The 19,517-nt window shown below is 39.3% G+C and overlaps 1 protein-coding gene across 1 annotated transcript; it reads right to left on the bottom strand.

Annotated features, from left to right (window-relative positions):
• Positions 1–9,494: 9,494 nt before the first annotated feature.
• Positions 9,495–17,899, bottom strand: LOC101854987. Its single transcript, XM_005110702.3, has 4 exons — positions 16,629–17,899; positions 14,734–14,965; positions 13,448–13,678; positions 9,495–12,555 (listed from the first exon to the last, which is right to left on the bottom strand). Exons 1-4 carry the CDS (start codon positions 17,727–17,729, stop codon positions 12,284–12,286), a joined length of 1,836 nt encoding a protein of 611 aa, XP_005110759.2. The 5' UTR covers positions 17,730–17,899; the 3' UTR covers positions 9,495–12,283.
• Positions 17,900–19,517: the final 1,618 nt, after the last annotated feature.

Genomic DNA, 19,517 nt, shown 5'->3' with positions numbered 1-19,517 from the left:
TATTCTGAAGAAGATGCATACATCATTTCTTTAGTGATAAAAGAAAGTCGCAAAAACTTTGAAATCGCGTTTCAAAACTGAATCTAAACTGCCGATTTTTGGTGGAAATGCTTGACCCAGAAGTCAACGTTATATTATAAACTTTATTGTAACATGGATATGTGGATTGGAATAAAATCTAAGCTAGAATTATATGTTGGTTCTTGAGCCATCGGGGCGGTTTGACGTAGCGAAGTCACTTTTGCCACGGCTCGACATAGCGAATTGTTTAAGATGATACCAATAACTCCATATACCCAAAAACTGACGAGCCCTTGGTGCCATTACATTACAACACAAATGTGTCACAACGCAGTGGAATCAGGTGCTCGTCAATTTTGGTATCATCTTAGAGCCTGTCCATTTGCCTAGCTTTTGATGAAAAAAATATCCATTTATCTTAGATCAGATACAAGTCAAGATATTGGTGACTGAAGGAGGTGGGGTCGCCTTGTTTCAGAGGTTAGATTAGCGAGAAAATGGCTGTCAAAGTTTAGTTATATTTCCTTAGTTTGAGAGTTCATGGAAACTGAACATTTACAGAATTTTTGCTGTAATCAAAGTTTTTCAGGAAAATCCACTCAGAAATGTTTTTTAAAGGGCATGAAAGGTGTTGAGCCAAAAAACAAAAATTCAATAAAAATTCCTAACCTGCTGAAATATGTCAGTTTCTTGACTTTCATTATTTTGACAAGTGCCTGATTTCACCACGTTGCCCCACAAATATACTTTGTAGCCAGTTGCTGTATTTATGTGTGGAGTACTTTAAAGATTTACTGTTCAGGGTGTCCCTAAAGTCAAGACACATAGCATGGGAAGAGTGGTCATTTTAGACAGCTTCATAATAAGATTGAAAAAAACTCAAGGGGGGATGGGTTTATTTGTACAGATGATTGTCTTTGAGGGGTGGTTGCTGGGATAGGTTTGACTGTATTGCGATTGAATAAAATGTTTTTGAGCATTTTACACGTATTTAATCTCACGACTTTAAGGACACCCTGTATTTCACACTGTACTTCCAACACGTGCCAAATGCTAGTCATCTGCTAATAATGTGTTGTGCAATAACCATGTTGTTAGATCTAGATTAATGTTTGCGTTGGTACTCTCAGCTGAATCACTCTATGCTTGTGCTGTCTGTTTCCACTTGTTTTGTTCCTGGTTATGTGCTGGATGTTTCCACTTGTTTTGTTCCTGGTTATGTGCTGGATGTGAACTCACGCAAGGGTTTCTGTTGTACTGCGTTGAGGTTCCTTGCAGCGAGACATACAGTGTCCTCTGTATTATAACGATTAGGTGCTTGGCCCTGACATATCACATGGGGTTAAAGGCCCTCCTCCTAAGTTGTGTTGATGGGGGTAGAAGAAAAATCATTGTTAAAAAAGAAAAAAGACCGGCATAGTGTTTGCTTGGTGTCATTGTTCTGGGAAGCTGTGCAGACTAATGACCCTGGTTTGAATCCCAAAAAGGATGATATTCTTAGATTTGGATGGTTAAAGTTTTCCCAACTTTACTTTCACTTTGCTCTGTCCAGATCCAGATTGACAGGGAATCAGATATCCCGCCCCCTAAATGATCTGTGTTGAAAGGGGAGTTGAACCATTTCATCCCTGTGACCTTTTCCTTTTGAGTGTGATTAGCAGGTGCTCTGGTATAGAGACTGTCAGTACATCTTCCTTGATACTATTGATTATATCTGCTGATTGTTAGGGTTACTTTCCCGACATGTCGGTATTGCAGTAAAACTCAATTTGAGAGTAAGTCGCAATGTTTGTCCTTGTACTCTTTTTAAAAGTAATCTCTTTTATGTGTAGCAGAAGCTGTACTATTTCTTGTTTTTGAGGTGGTGTCGGTAGCCTAGTGGTTAGGCTACCGGACTTGTAATCTTGAGATTGCGGGTTCGGGGGTTCGAGCCTCACCTCGGTCCGACGTTGTGTCCTTGGAAAAGGCACTTTACACGAATTTCCCATTTGGCTCAGTCCTTTCGGAGATGGACGTTAAACTCGGAGGCCCTGCCTCTTAAATAACCTAATAGTGTTGATAGGGGCATGAAACATATACCATTTCACCATTTTTTGTTTCTGGTACAGTGTGAATGGCTATGAACAGCTGGCGCTTCTTTTCAGTATTTCTCCTGTCATCTATTGCTGATGAAATGCTGTATTTTAAATGTTTTTAGCTTGTGTCAATAGGGATATATGGCAATTCTAAATGTGCTTCCTTGTGTCAGTGAATTATGACAAGACATTCACAGATTCTCCAACACTTGATTTGGCTTGGCAACTTAACGTTGTTTCTAAAAATTGCAAGAGTGCCACTTTTTTTGGTATTATCTTTAGTACAATGGGACTCTGAAGTTTTGTAACTCATTTATGGATGTTCAATAATTTTGTTTTACTTTGAATATAAATCAGATGTGTGTTTGTGATATTGTTTGTTAGTTTGTATCATAGTTGTTTTGTGGGGGTTTGTCCTAGGACTCACAGAAACAGCATTAAGTGACCATTATGGTTTCGATGTGCTTCTCTTTACCCAAACAAACTCAAACCGATTTAAGCAGATGGCAAGGATAGGGTGGATTTGTTATTTTTCTGGGAGGAACCAGAAAGACCATTGTTGTGTCGAAGGGGGTACATCGAAGCCCCTGTGGTTTCTTGTCATTTCCCCAAAGAAATTATTGTTGCGCTACTTTGGAACAGAATGCATATGATCAATTCTTTTACAAGAGTATAAAATATATTCTAAATCATAAATGACACTCATGTCATTGTTCTTTGATGTATGAAATTGTAGGGCCTACTTACTTTGAAGTAAAGTATTTCAATTTAGATAAGGTTAAATAAATTTTTATCTAGAGTCTTAATGTTAGTATTGTTAGCTCTATTTTTCTGCTTACATTTTCGAATAATATCTTCTTAACTCTTTGGGTTATCAAAGGAGATTCAAGACTGACTACTGTGCAATGTATTTTGCAGACATTTTGGGCTATTTCAAAGCAATTCTGTTTCAGGATTTGATTCTATATCACTCAAAATGAACATGATCTTTTTTGTTGAGTTATTCGGATGGTTACCTTTGATTGCTGCTGGGTAAATGTCAGGAGATATGAAGGCGAGCCAACAGCTCATTTCATCATGCCAAACTCCTGTGTGGTAGGCTACCTAGGACTGGTTTGAATTTTGGTTCTTGATGTTAGGTTCTTTGTGGAGCTTTTGGGGCTCTCCAACAACAACTGGAAATTAATGTTAAATTTGCAAGTCCAGTCTCTTAGTTTACAAGGTTGTGAAACCTATACCTTATCATAGGACGAAAAATGTTCTGTAAAATAGATCAGAAAAAACAGAAAAAAACCCAAAAATCTTTTCCTTTACAATGTCAAGAAAGAACAGGATAATGCTGCAAGTTTGAAGAGGTCATTTATGTTTACCCAAATTTAAGGGTTTTGTTTATTTTCTTGAAGAAGCAAGCAATGTTTTACTATCATTGTAATGGGTTTTTTGTAGACTTGTGAGTCTCAGAAAGGATTAATTCAGTGACAAAGTGAGTTTACTTTTGATCTTTCATTCTGTCGTCTTTCTTATTAGGTCTTTTCATGTGGATGTTGCAATGTTTTCAATAGATCTGTAAAGCTGACATTTTCTGTAATTTTTGGCTGTGACTTTGATATTTTGTTTTGTTGTGACAATTTGAAATGTATGCACATGCAGTCTAATTTGTATGCAGATGGAACAGGAAACATTCAGCACTTTGAATTTGCAACCTGAAAGCATATCATACAGTCAACAGGCACTTGTCTTTTTTTCTGCACTCAAATAGCAATTGTAGTGGACGTAAGTATATATAATATGTATGTGTGATATACCAATATCACATTCTTCAGCGGCCCCCCCCCCTCCCAATTAGGGCAGTGTTCTTATGCACAGTAGAATTGTAAATGGGCTGATTTATCAATGTCATGCTCATACTGTGCTGGAACAACATAGGGGGAAACTGCTGCTTTTTCTTTCCTCTTCCTTGCTATCGTCATTTTCCTCTACTTCTTTTGTATGATTGTCATTCTCTTATGAACTGCTATTTCTGGGGTGCCTCGATAGTCCAAGCAGGCTTTGTGCCCTTGAGGCTAGAGAGGTTTCGCAGAGTTAGCCTGATTCCCTGTTTGGACTTCCCTGTTGACATCCGCCCCTTGGCGCTAATATGACTGTATGCAGTTGCAAGCGCTGTAAAACCTTACCAAGACTAAACTAAACACTCTTCAGAAACAATGATTGTGTCATTGTGGATTGTTCTTTCGAGGGGTTCCTCAGCCCTGACAAATTTTTAATTGATTTATTGTCTCGTGTTTCATTGTGCATGAATAAAGCCAGAACATATTCTACTATACCCAGAATTTTGGGTTTACAAACCATGCAACTACTTAAACTGTAGCTCCCCTGTATTCATTAGTTTTTGCTAGAAAATTTAATTGAAACCTTGATGGGTTGTCCCCTCCTGGATCAGCTTCTATGTGATAACTGCTGGCTGTATGTCATTAAATTTTGCTGAAATTTGTAATAACAGCTTTTGGAATTTATACACCGTCCCAAAAATATTATGGCTTTTGTTGGTTGTTTTACCAGTTTACTTATTAATTTGTCATTTTCTTGGTCTCTACTGCTGGGAACAAAAGATTCATGAAGTAAACTTTGACATCCCTCTGCCATCCGCTCATGTACTGCACTGGCAGGAACTATTTAGTGTGAGGAATTACTACAAGTTACTTTGTTTTAATTTGAAAAGGTGGATATATATTTCATTTTTTTTATTTTTTTTTACTTTATTTTGTACTGGTCTAGATTACTTGTTAGGCAAAGTTATTTCTTTGTTTGACAAGTTTACAATCTACTTAAAAAATAAATTTGTGAAATTTCTCCAAATTAAAAAAAAACCCATTGATGATTGTGTAGGAGGGTTCTGTTTGTGTGTAATTGAGAAGGGGGAGGGAGGTTATCCTTGCACTTGTACAGCTAATCTCTTGTCTTGTCTATGATGAAACATTGTACCCGGTACCTAGGTATTCAGGCTTTGATGTGTCTGCTGTCTGTGTTTTCTGTTACCTCCTTTGTCATTGTTGATGTGCTTACACATTGAAGTTGTTCCTTTGAAAATGAAATCTATTTTGAGGCCTTTTGATATTTATTGTGTTATCCGTTTTCTTTTACTTATTCCCATACCCTCCCCCCCCCTCAGACTTTGTCCTGTATTTTGTCAGGGAGAGGTTAAATGATGTGCCCATGTCTGTTGTAGAAGTAGAAATATTATCAACTAGCTACAGGTACCACATCCTAACTACTAGTAAAGGCCATTTCACTACCACCTACGTTACTTCGTAGCTGCCCCTGTAGACAAAGTGATTTGTTGGCATGGAAATGGAATGGCACAAATGCTAAGATCTTTTTCGTTTTACTCCTAGGCGTTGTAAGATTTCAGTTCCATGTTTTTCAGCTGTAACTTTTCCCCCTCACATCTATCACTACCACCAGCAGCAGCGTTTGTGGGGTAGCAGGAAGATGCTCACATGAGAGACCCCAGCTTGATGTATGAAAATTTCTATCAAGCATCTCTGGGTCTTTCTACTAGGATGTATCCATCTCAGCCTTGATTGGCTCTGACAGACAAGGTCAGAAGCCTGCCTCCTAAATAATCTAAATAGTGTTGATGGGGGTGTAAAAACATGTACATATAAAATTTTTAAAAAAAGAAATCACATCTACCGGGTTAAAATTTGGGGTATGTTTGTGTAAGTACGGTCTGAATGTACGAGGGCAGTCCCATGAAAAACCGGAAAAGGTCCATGAAAGCAACAATCTTTGTCCTATTAATTATAATAAAAATGTAACACATCATACCTCAACATGTGCTTTATTCCTCAATGTAATCACCATCCTGCTGGACGCATTTTTCCCAAAGCTGGATCAGGGAGAAGATACCCTCCCTGAAGAATTTTTCGTCAAGGGATTTCAACCGATCTTTCATGCACGGCTTCCACGAGTTCTTCGTCGTCTGTGAATCCCTGTCTAGAAATATGGTGTTTCATTGGTCCAAAAAGGTGATAAACTGACGGGGCCAAGTCAGGACTGTGAGGGGGGGGTATGGCAGAACTTCCCTGCCAAACCTATGGATCCAGTCTTTTGTAGCGTTTGTGGGGTGTGGCATTGCCTTGTCATGCTGCAAAATGACCCTGCTGGACAACCAGTCTGTTCTTTATCGGCGCACAACTTCTCTCAACTTATCAAGAGTCTGGCAGTATCTATTAGCATTACCAGTTTGTCCTGGTTCCAAAATGTCAAGAAGCAGAACACCCTTAGCATCCCAGAAAACAGTGGCCATGAGTTTCTTCACCGATGGCTGAACTTTAAACTTTTTTAGGGAAGGTGAAGACGTGTGCTTCCTTACCATTAAATCCCTCTTCGTCTCAGGGGTCATGGGGTGTATTCAAGTCTCATCACCAGTAATAATGCTTCTCAGGAATGCTTCATCGTATTGTTGGAGGTCTCCAGATGCGTTAATGACACCCGTGACAGCTTTAGCGACAACGATTCAACAAAGTCTGAGACACTTCAACACGTTGCGTCTTGTGGTCTGCTGTCAGCTCTTTTGGGACCAATCGAGCAGAGACCTTTCGATAGTGCAGCCCATCAAACACTATCCAATATGGACAGTCAACTTTAAAATGTTTAGCGATTCGGAAATTTCACGAATTTTTAGGCGCCTGTCTGTCTTAATGAGTTCGTTAACGCGACTTTTGTTGTCCTGTCTTGGCAGAAAAACAAGGTCCTGGGTGAACTTTGTCCTTGACATCCGTATTCCCGGCTTTGAACTTACTACACCACTCATACCTGCGACTTTGTCTTTATTTTCTCCCCGTAAACTGACTTTATTTCAGTTTGTATTTCTATAGGTTTGAGACCTTTAGCAGTCAGAAACCGACTGACAGACCTCACTTCTACCCTTGACCAATTTTCCAAGGGGGTAGCCATCTTTGGAGAACCGCTGTGTTCGTTTGTTTTGTGCGATGTTCATGGTGCTCAATCGGGAAATTCCTAAATGATTGTTTTACAAGTGTGCGTTTACAGAAGGTGAAAATATTGAATAGTTTTCAAATTACAGCCAAATTTCCGTTTTCCAGTGGGACAGCCCTCGTACAATGTAGCAGTTATGGTAAGGATTTTGTTCAGTTTTGTCTTGTCCTTGGGAAGCCCCACTGTGGCTAGTGACACTGTCAAATTTCCTTCTTTTTGTGTTTGAATTAGTCTCTTTACCACTTTATCTGAAGCTACTGCCTTACATTGTCTGTACCAGTTTGTCTCTTTGGGCAAATCAGTGTGTTATATATGTATTTGCTGTTGGAAATTCAGAAATATACCCAAAATATTGTTTGAATAAACTAAGTTCTGGGTTCTTAAAATTGTTTTGTGATTATGTATGCATATCATCAGTTTCTGTTTGCATATTTTTTAAAGATTACTTTTTGTGTTGAAATTTTTTTATAAAAGTGTATCGAATGGTGCGGTGGGCAGTTAAGAATATATTTATATGCACATGCATAAATGTTATGAAATTAAGTAGTAAAACAAGCGTTGATTTGTTAGAGGAGGCGTCGTTTTCATAATGCCACAATGGCTTTATGGCTGTGATCATATACAGTGGTTATGGCTGAACTAAGCACAATATTTTTCTCTTTTTATCTCTATCCTCTAAGGTCCTTCTGAATGCCACGGCCCTTTTAGAGATCAAGTTCTTTTTGTACAGTATATTTGCACAATGATTTTGATTTCTGTATTTCTCTGCCATGATAATTTAGTCCCTACCATCGGCAATATTTATGTCATCAATTCACTGCAACAAATCAGTCATGAAGGCCAATCATGTCGCTTTGGGGGAAAAATGTTTTCCTCAGTGATGTTATGTGCAATTTACTCTGCGGTACTGTCGTCTGTGTCAAGTGCAAGCAATATGTCAAGTGTGTATTATGTTAAGAGTGTACAGGAGAAATTTTCAAGCGATGGGATCGCCTGGCTTAGGCAAGATGGAAATGAGTTCCCATAGAATTTAGCTATTGTATTATTGGCTGTAGTAAATGTAGCCTTTACATGAAGTCATTGTGCAACCTTTCCACCTCGCATTTCTGAAGTTGACTATTAATAAAAGTGGATTTTAGTCATAGCTCATGCTGAATTACATCCAAAATTGTTGTCCTTTGTAACATAATTTCCCCAAAATATGTCTGAATTTGGTATTATTGTATAATTATTGTTGTTGTTAACTTCACTGTTTGATAGTTTTGAAAGTGAAATTCGCCTATAGGCCTAATGTATATGTTATGAGAATGGGGGATGGGGTAATGAATAAGTGTTTATTCTCAAACGGACATGAAAAAAAACATGAAATATATATCGGCTCCAAGGCTAGAACAATATCATCAAATTATTCTTTGCCTTAATTAATGTTGAACCATTTTATATCATACCTGCATCATGGTTTGACTCATTAATCTGTCAAGAACTGAACAATATTCATGAATGTCAGTAACCTGTAATGTTTATGTCATAACCTTTATTGCTGTGAAAAAAGTTATTGTAAATTCTGTTTTCAAGAAATCTTTTCTCAGAAAAGGGCCCAATAATTTTGAACTATGTGGAGCAATTTAATAGATTTTACCAGCTTAATTAATCTGTCTGCATTTTGCTTTATAAACCCTCAAAGTATTTTGCCTTCTTACACTGCAGTGCATGTGATACATTATTTATTACTTTTTCCTAGCTTCTGTAGCATCAAGTAAAATAAATCATGACTTGATACTGATGTGTTTTCATTCGTTTGAATTTTTATTACACTTTTGTCAGTTCTTTTTTAAATTCGTTTAATTTTTCTTTTTTGTGCTGTGGGTCATTGGTGGGCACTCTGGTGTGATTTGTGTCTTCTTTCCTATCAAACAGCTATCATCCTTATCTTTCAACCTTTTCTGCGTATGTTATACTGTAGATACTTTTCTAATCTTCGGCACTTATATTTGACCTCTTTGTGTTGCAAGTATTGTAATGCGTTTACTTAAACTAAAAACTAACTTTATGTGCTGTGAGAAGGTTATACATGATGTATGTAACTCTACTCCCACCTAGAGGTTTTTGCTTTACCCCCTTATCGCTCCCCCTCCCTCTCTCCACCCCTCTCTCCACACACACAAATGCAGATAACAAACACACGCCCCCCCCCCCAAGACACATACACTCACACCCCCAACACACACACATTCACATACATAAACAGGGAGAGAGGGAGTGATATATATACTGTATATATATTATATATCTCCCCCTATTTTCCCTGTCAATTCTCATACATTGTAGCCTACCTAGAAAGTGTCATCAACAAACCACGAAGAACTTGTGTGGATTTCAAGGTGATAAACCAGGATTGTTCGATCAAACCTTTATTAGTAAGTATCCTGCTAAAGATCTTAAAGTTTTAAGGTTTGAGTAAGTGAACACCAGAGCTATGAACACCAGATTATGATAACAAAAAATTGTATTCCTCACTATTTACCGATTGTCGCAATCTTAAGCTTTTTATGGATCGTACAATTGCGCAATGAAGATTGCGATAACATTTTATACTTTTGAAATATTTTTTTAAAAATTCACTTCCTTCTTTTTTCTTTTACCCACATCAAGGAATATTCAGATCAAAAGTGTAAAAATATGAAAACTAAAATGAACTTTTTAAACTGAAGAGCTCCCAAGAATGATACAATGCCAGGTATCGAACTCAAAGTTCATAAAGTACATTTAATTTATTTGAAATAATTTTTTTTTAAATTCACTCCCATCTTTATTTTTTTACTCACTTTTAGGAACATTCACATGTTATATTTTCAAAAGTGTAAAAATCTTAAAATTAAAATTAACATATATATGAAACTGAAGAGCTCACAAGAATGATACAATTATAGGATCGTCAAAACACGCTGTGCAAGATTGCGCTATTGGTAAATAGCGTGGGACGTATGTATTATCATTATACATTGTAGTAGTATTAATAATAATGGTGATACATCTAATGGGTTTCCTTCACTCCCTCAATCCATCTTTTGCGTGGTCTACCTCTTCCTTTTACTTAATGTCCAGGTCTGGCACTGGTATCAAAATGTTGGCATAGGGCCTGAATATAGAATTGATAAGCTGTCTCTTTGTGTCTATGGAGATGTTTTGGATGAGATAGAAGGGGTGCGAGCTGGCCGGTGTAGGTCTTGGCCTTTCGAGTTCGTATTTCTTTGTCTATGGACCCATTTTCAGAAAATGTCCTGCCAAGATATTTAAACTCCTTCGCTCGTTTCAGTTGTTTACTATTGTATGGATGTACAGGGAACTAGGGCTTGTTGTTTTGGATGAATAAAACATAACGGTCGTCTTCAAGCAGAAGTTCATTTAATTTGAGGTTTTCTAGGCTTTGCTTTGCGTTATTCTGTCCAGATACATGTATAAAAAGGTGGGGAGATAAAATGCATCCTTGTCATACTCAAAGATCTTCCTTTGAACCAGTCTCTTTTGCCTTTCTTTGTTCTGACTGAGCTTCCCTCCTTTTTGAGTGCGAACGTGCGTGCGTGCGTGCGTGTGTGTGTGTGAGTGTGTGTGTGTGTGTGTATGTGTGTGTGAGTGTTACTCTCTATAAGTAATGTCTCTAATCTTCAGCACTTGTATAACGCATATTATTATTTGTGTTGCCAGTGTTGTAACATTCTTACTAGAACTTAACCTGAAGACTTTAACTTTAACATCACAGAGGAACTTTTTGATAGAGCAAACACATTTTTAAAAGATGGAAAAGGAAGTTACACAAAGTAGATGGGCGATTGATCGAATAAACATTTAGAACATTAAAGATCAGCCTGAGTACACTACAATCAAAAAGGCATTGGCACGGAATGTGCAGTCAGGAACAAGGATAGATCTACATTAATTTTCTATTTTTTCCCCAAATCAAATTCACGTGTGAACATGACACTTTTTGGGTCCAAGAGAAAACCAGAGACTTCAGAATGAAATGTTTAAGACATGACATTATCATTATAATTTGGTAGCGTTATATAGACTATTGAAATTATGAAACATGGTAAGAAAAATGAAACAAAGGACCAGTTCAACAGCTAACTAGACGATATTATAGGAATATCTAGCCAGAGATAATAATTTCAAAATCCTTATGAGTGTCTTACGGGGCTACGTATGTACGTTCCAAACTGCCGGTTCGGAATGGAAAGGCAAACCTGGCGGCAGAACCGCAGATGAGGATGAAAACTGCTAATAAAAAGTTAAACCGGGAGGCCGAACCGGCGGTTTCAATATGTTTGGATTTTCTGACTACAGTTCAGCACGTTCCGTCGACGACAGCCTTTGTGTGACGTCACAGGCTTAGCCGGCTTATCTTGTCACTGCCAATATCTTCCAAACGATTTACCGCACATAAAATCTGAGTACATTCTTTAAACAAGCGACCCAATTTTAAGACAACATTTGAACAGAATTTGTGTTTTTTCAATAACTAAAGAGAGTACATTCTTTAAACAAGCGACCCAATTTTAAGACAACATTCGAACAGAATTTGTGTTTTTTCAATAACTAAAGAGATTTTTAAAATTCCCACATAATTAATGCTTTCCCTGAATGGGTTCAGTCCCTACAGGTTTGGCCTCTGCGTCACGATGTGCAGTAAAGAACACACTTGATTGTCTGCACAAGCTTCACAGCTTAACATACCAACCTCGTCTAAAGAGACTATTCTCCATTTCATTGAAATACCTATATTTCTCCCTTTTTCTTTTTCTTTGCCACGAGCTGCTCATAAGCTGCAAGCAAATCGCCATTATTAGTACACTCTGCCATTTTAAGTTAAACCGCACGTGATGTGGATGACATGCCGACCCGTCGAATAGCGGTTTTATGCGGCTGTTTCATCTTCTGTTCCCACTCCGGTTAAAACAGCCAGGTTGGAACGTACATGTCCGGCGTTTTTAAATGCAAAGATGGGAAAGGATAACAAAAGTTGTACTTTCTTTATTTGTGTCCAAGGTTTGCCCATTTCTTGGCATCTGTCTCCACCTCTCTCTGTCAAGTTCTCCTTGGTTCTCCTAAAGTCAATACCATACTGTAAATGTAAAGAGAACAGAAAAATATATTCATTTTTTAACAAACTTCAAGTTGTAACATTTCTAATAAGCAGTAGCTGGATGGTTATACAGCAACATTTCCTTGTACAGAGGGGCATCCGTCTCCCTGGTCAGCTTAGTGATGTCCATTCTGAAGAATTCCAAAAGCTGATGGTCGATGATCACACAAGTCTTTAGGTCAGCCAGCAAAGTGATCACCTGGGAGTAGATGCTGTAAGGTTTTGGGTGACGACGGTGAAGAGACAATAACAAACAGCAAAGAAACTGCCAGTACAGAGCTTCCACTTTCTGTCGTTCCTTCAGTCCATCTCGATCTGTGAAAGACACATAAAGGTAACTAATTTACACTTGGCGGCTTTTTAGTAAAGAGAAGCACACTGGCTTGATATCGATCATTTATGTAAAGAAAAGCACATTGACAGGATAAAGATTGTTTATGTAAAGAAATGCTCTAGAGATGCACATTGGCACGATAATGATCGTTAAAGTAAAGAGAAGCATACTGACACGATAATGATGGTTTGAGTAAAGAGAAGCACATAAATATATGAGATAATGATCGTTTAGTGCGGAGAAAAAGCCAGCAAGACAGATAAATACGTACATTCAGAAATATAAGAGAAGAGATAAAAGAGGTAGTAACTAGCAGTGGCACTAGCATTCTTTAACCATTCCCGTCCCCACCCCCGGCTCACACCTGGGTGTTTGGGGGGGGGGGGGAGGTTGGGTTGTTTTTTTTCACCTCTCTAGCTTCAACAGCTCAGGGTCTGCTTCGATTATCAAGGCACCCCGGAAATAGCGAGTCTCAAGGGTGTGACAAACATACAAAAGAAGTAGAGGAAAAAAGACGATAGTAAGGATTAGGAAAGAAAAAGCAGCAGTTCTCTGTTGCAGTTCAGACACAGTTATGAGCATTACATGTACATTGATGAATCAGCCCATTTACAATACTACTGTGCATAAGAACATGTCAATGTCCCCCCTTTGGGAATGTTCTAAGGACATTTCATTCAGTAGCACCGCCACAGGGGGGGGGTAATACAAATGTAAAGAAGAAGCAGGATAGACAGATAGAGTGGGAAAAAGAAGTAAGACAACCAATGCACGCTACAATACTGAGTTCAAAGTTACTGAAACCAACAAAAAAAAAAAAAAAAGCTATACGATGCTTAAGAGGAAATTACTGGAACAAAAACGTAGGCCTACCTGGCGATGTTATGCAGATAGCTTTCAACAAAACAATTTCCTCAAGAGTGAGGTTCAATTTTTTAATCCGTTTGGTCACGGAGAGGTAGAAAATTATGCTCTCGTCAAAGTCTGGAAAAAGTCCGAGGATTTCGTTAATGTTGAAAGCCAAGTTCGAGTCTTCGATCATGATGCGGTTCTTGAAGTCACAGCCACGAAAACTCGCAAGGACAAAGCAGTCAAGAAAGGATCCTGAACAAAAGAGAGAAGGTTTAAAAAAATTAATTCTTTTAGCACTCTGGGCACAATAACTGAGATAATTCAGAGGGTGCGGAACAGGATAATTCAGAGAGGGACGAACTATACTTCTGAGGGTAGGGAACTGAGACTATTCAAATGGGGTGGAACTATAATTCAGAGGTAGGGGCTGCTTTCACCTTACGTGTCAGAACTAACCCGGGCTGAATAAGATGCTAGCTGACCAGATAAAAAGTTATCTCAAAGAAATGTTGATAAATATTTTGTTTATCACCCAACTGACTTCAAATTATTTGAACGAAAACAGAACGAGGATTTACACCTGGAATACATGAAGGAGCCATCTCTGACTCAGAGGTTGACGTGTAATGACCCTCCAGCCTTCATGGTCGCGAGCTGCCGTTGCTCATTTTGCTAAATCCAAGTCAGTCCATGTCTTAATGCTGTCCATACTTTGTCTACCTTTGGCTCTCAAGCTCCCCATCCTCCCTTCAAGCACCTCTTTCCCAATGGTCTGATGTCGTTTTAAGTGATGAGAGTATTGTATTTTTCTGCATTTTATTTCGTGGTCAGGTTTTAATGCTTTCCCGCTAATTCTGGCCATTCTACGCTAGTACCACATCTCAAACATCTATGAAAAAGCTAAGAACACTTTTATTTGTTCAACACTATCCTATGCCATTAGTGTGCCCATTTGTATGTGGCAACGTATGTGTGTGTGTGGGGGGGGGGGGCGTTGTATAAAAGTGTGTGTGTGTGTGTGTGTATGTGTGTGTGTGTGTGTGGTGTTGTTACATGGTATCACAAATTGCATTTTCTGTCTTTTGATTTGTCAGTTGAGGGACAGGCTATTTCAGCACTGCACAGAGCTTACAGCATGCTAGCATTTGGGCACTATATAAATTCCCGTAAATGATATTATTATTATTATTATTATTATTATTATTATTATTATTATTATTATTATCATTATCATTACTACTACTACTACTACTACTACTATGATTAATTGATTTATTAATTCTTATTGTTAATCACCCATGACTCACCTCGACAAAGGGTAACTCTGTCGTCTTTACACAGGTCCCGAAATCCCGGCACATTCTTGATGAAGCGGACAGTCTTAAAAAGGATATCATCGGTGACCTTCACAGACAACTCCATCCACTTTTTACGACCATCGATGTCCACACCCGTGCTCTCCAGGATCTTGTAGTACTCCTCTCTATACCGATGCAACGTTTTCTTGCCAAACACGCGCTCCTTGAGGCGACAAACTTTCTGTGGAATCCCCCGACAAATTTTGATAAAGCAAAAAACGTCAAACAAACAAAACAAACAACTCCCAAAAAACCAACCCAAACATAAGTTATTCTTTGGAGGATCTATTCTTTATTTATTCACTTCATTTGGTCTATTTGAGGTACTTCTTGGTTCGCCAATTCTCATCAGCGATGTCACCCAAGTCAGTTGAAGTTTGGAATACTTAATTTATAGCTCATTTTTCCCCGAATATGTTACAGAAAAGGCTACTTAGGTTATTTAGCATTTATCCCCCCCCCCCCCCCAAAAAAAATTCTTTGGATTTTCCTCCTCTCCTTTTCGCCTTCCTATTTCTTCTTTTCATTGCTCTATAATATTTTTTTACAAATAACACAGAAGAACCCCTCGCGACAGTAGGCCTACAAGTAATGGATCTTAAAGAATTGAATAAATTAGTCTCGCTTTCCCATCTTTCTCATTCAGGTCAGCCTTGACTCTATGTTCAATGAAAGTACACCAGTGCATATAGGGTATCTTTGGGAAGAAGTCTTAAGTTATGCTAAGGAATTTCTGTTAAATGGATTGGCCTATCATGTGAGTTTCTGATAGGCCTATCGTGTAATTCTGGATCTATAAACTGTCAATCTATTCGATGTGCTGAAACTTTTTTTTGGCTCACTTCGTCGCATTCTGCATTCAGTAGGCCTAGACTCTCTAACTGTATGTATCTCATTAAATTTTGTTTAATTTTGTCTCTGTGTTCAACAACATTATAAAATGTGCATTCTAAATTATAGGTTGTAATAGATAACGTATTTTGGACAACTGTGACATAGGAATTCTTGTGAAATTTCACCTACATAATTCTTGTCTAGTTCTATGCAATTCGTTGGATCTAGATTCTCTGTTTTGTGTTCATTTAAGAAAAGGTGAATTACCCAAATAAGATTTTTAAGGGGAGCGTTTGACCATGCCACACGCAGGCCTATCCCAAATAAGGTAAGCCAGGAGGGAGAGGGTGGGGGTGGGGTGGGAGTGGTGGTTATTTGGACTCAACAATGGCCTGAATAAGATCACCCATATTTTATTGACGATGATTACAAAGTTTAGAACTAGGAGATATCTAAATTGTGTCGATGGGGGTGTAAAAACACCTGTACATTTTAAATTAAAGGACTGAGAGGCACCGCAGTGATTTTGCTTCTACCCCCACCCCCCCCCCCCAAAAAAAAAATTTTTTTTTAATTATTTAAAAAAATTATGAAAGCCAAAATACATAGGAAACTGGTTACTTCAGCACAAATAACGGCACGTGGACGTCTGTTTTCACTACAACAATATCGGTACCAAGAAACTCCCTTTGTTTATTTCTCTGTCATGTCATTCAATTAGCAAACACCCCCCAGGCTGTTCCACGCCAGCTCGCGTCAGCTTCTGTGGTAATGTTTTAAGGCTCATTTCCTGCCACTCAAAAGACATGCGTTCTCTTCATACGATGAGATATTTTATAATGAGTACCTCCATAATAATGTTAGCTGGGATCCGCAAAACCCAGTCCGAACCCTACGCCAACAGCAAGGCTGAAGCAGCAAGTCTGCAATTTTTAATTACATGTAGTATAAATAATGGTGTAAATATTTATAGATTATTTATAACATATTATTATCATTACCATCCTCACCTTGTAGATCTCTGTCTTTTCTGCTATCTCCTCCGGGCTAACACAGTTCAAATCCTTGCCAATGTGCTTTTTGTGGGCCTCCATAAGCATGAAGGTCAAATCATCAAGATGACTTTCAGAGAATTCACACCACGGCAAGGGTTTCTTGAACTCAGCATTGCACAATCTCTGCGCTGCTGATCTCGCTGGCTTCGGTTGTGGAAGTGAAGGGGAGGAGGAAGAGGGTGACCCAGAACGTTGATGGTGGGTGGGGTGGAGTGACAGACTAGTGCTATATGTGGTGGACAATGGTGTTGATGACGGTAAAGGGGTTGGAGATGAAATACTGTTCGGGACAAATGTCTGGCTGGATTGACACTGAGAACCTGGCAGTATCGGTGTTGATTGACAGAAGGTTTGACGATGAGAGTCAGATTGCATGGGTGCTTGCTGACTGTTTGTGTGGAACTGAGGTCTGGATTGCATAGGTGTTTGCTGACTGATGGTATGGTACTGAGAAGTAAAATGCATGGGAGCCTGGTGACCGATGGTGTGGTACTGAGAATTCGTGGGTACTTGGTGACTGATTGTGTGAGATTGGGAATCATGCTGCAGGGATGCCTGCTTTACCACACCGCTTTCCTGGTCGGGGCTACCACTATTAACAGCTTTATTTTGAGGGCCGGAGATGCTGAGCTTGCTAAAAATCGGGCCCAGGAGTGTCATCTCATAGGAATAAAGCTCGCATTTCGACAGGTCTTCTGAGAGACTGAGCATCTCATCATAACTGTCGTCACTCCGGCGGATAGCCTCCGCGCACCACTGCTCCAGGTTCCCAACAGGCTGATCAGTATTCGGGGTTTGACTGTCCACATTTTGTACATTTTCTATCGGAACACTGGCGTTGGTGTTCCCGCCAATCTGTTCTGGGATGTCAAAATCAAGGTCACAGAAATTCTTCTCCACCTCGTCAGCAAGAGCGCAAAATGTAGGAGACATAACTGACCTGTATTCTGATTTATTGATTCCAGTAGATAGTGGTGGAAATTCAAATTCATCTGGAATGAATAGGTTCGAGCCCAGGGAGAATGCGTGGTTCTTAATCCCATCAAAACTCGGCATCTCTTCCGTTTCGAGCAGAAGGGGCAGGGACAGGTCCAGATCCAAGAGACCCTCTGGTGTCAGCGAATGATTGTTGTAAAGTGGTGAGGGATGTGTGAAAGAAACAGAGAAGTCAGAGGTAAGCTGAGGAGGAGGAGGAGGAAGAGGAGGAGGAGGAGGAGGAAGAGGAGGAGGAGGAGCAGCAGCACCTGCTGCTGCTGCTGCTGCTGCTGCTGCAGGAGCAGCAGAAGAATAAAAAGAAGAAGAAGAAGAAGGAGAAGACGACATTGTGAATGAGCTACTTGGAGATTGATTTGAATAACATTGATCAGACAATGAATACGACTCTGTTTCTGTGTCACGCCCTGAGTTCATAGAAGTGTCGGTTACTATGGAAACAGGCACTGGATCAAAAGGACAAAGTTGCATAGCTATTGTACCAAAAAGGTCCGGCGAATGCTCCCCTTCAGAAGGGGTGTGAACAGGCTGTGTACTTTCTAAGTCTGGCGTAGGTAGCGCCTGAGGAGGGGGAGAAGACTCCGACCGCTCCACTGGCGTCGTTGTGCTATCAGAGGAATCTGATGTCCCTGCCCTCGGAGTGTTGTCACCTTCCTTTTTCTTTTCATTCAGTTTTCTTTTCAGAGCGCGCTTCAAGTCTTTGCTCACATAAGTGTAAGACGTAAAAGGTTGGGGGAAATCAACAGGTTCTACCAGTAGTGGCTGTGGCACAGTCTTTTTCCCTGTCTTCGTAGCCTCTGTGCCTTTGCCACTACTGCTATTTCTGGAATCTTGTTTACTATTACCAACATTCTGAGTGTTTCCATCCGACGACACTGTCAGGCTCTGTCCGTTCTGGTGTGCTAGTTTCTCCTTGGTTGACATACAACCAGACGTTTGCAGATGAGGACAATCATTTCTTGACCCCCCATAAGTCTCCACAGATTCACCGAAAGCTCCCTCTTCCGCATCATCTCCCATCCCCACCGTCGTGGTAACGCCCCTGGCTTGACTCTGACGAGAAGAACCCGTCAATCCCTCTGGCACTCTACAATCTGCACAATCGTCATCCTCTCCCAGTTCCCCGGACTCACATTCTGAGTGGTCGTCTGGCATCTGAGTAGTAGACGGTGGAGAGCCCGTCACTTTTGCTCGCAGTTCCATGACTTCCAGAAAGTCCTTTGACTTCTTCTCGTATGAGTACCGTCCTGTTTTGATAGCTGTGGGCAAATAAATGTTAAATTAATAAAGAGAATAACGTCTTGTTTTAATGGCTGGGGGCAAGTAATGTTAAATGAATAAAATGAATAGCGTCTTGTTTTGATAGCTGTGGGCAAATAACAAATAAATATAATTTATAACGACCAATGGGCACAATAAATGTCAAATGAATATAGAAATCTAAAGAAAAATGTCCAGTTTTGATAGCTGTTAGGGAAAAAATGTCAAATGAATGTAACGAATAATGTCCGTTTTTTTCTTAGCAGTGGGAACAATAAATGTCAAATGCATCCTTGTTTGATAGCTGATGGCACAATAAATGTGTCAAAATGAATACTGAAACGTCCTTCCTCGACAGTTATGGGCAAATAAATATATATGAAAACGAAATACTCAATATTGTTATGTTTTGATTAAAGTGGACACAATAAATTCTCAAAAGAATTATGATTTTAAAAAACAACAACGACATGGACCAATATTGGTCAAGAAGGTATAATATAAAATGTTTTTGGAGCACATCGACACAATAGCAGTTATCCGCTACTATAAATAGAGTCCAGTGTTGAAGAGAGAGAGAGAGAGAGAAAG

Source organism: Aplysia californica, unplaced genomic scaffold (assembly GCF_000002075.1).
Source record: "Aplysia californica isolate F4 #8 unplaced genomic scaffold, AplCal3.0 scaffold00933, whole genome shotgun sequence".
In the NCBI taxonomy this organism is placed as follows: domain Eukaryota; kingdom Metazoa; phylum Mollusca; class Gastropoda; order Aplysiida; family Aplysiidae; genus Aplysia; species Aplysia californica.
The sequence above is the reverse complement of the archived record's forward strand: the minus strand, read 5'-3'. Positions and strand labels throughout refer to the sequence as shown.

Bases quoted from the DNA above. Each gene is read 5' to 3' on its own strand.
- LOC101854987 (XM_005110702.3), bottom strand. From the start codon at position 17,729: ATGCCGAGTTTTGATGGGATTAAGAACCACGCATTCTCCCTGGGCTCG. The intron at 14,966-16,628 runs GTGAGGATGGTA...GGGATTCCACAG, and splicing joins AAAAGACAGAGATCTACAAG to AAAGTTTGTCGCCTCAAGGA. The intron at 13,679-14,733 runs GTGAGTCATGGG...TCTTTTGTTCAG, and splicing joins CAGAGTTACCCTTTGTCGAG to GATCCTTTCTTGACTGCTTT.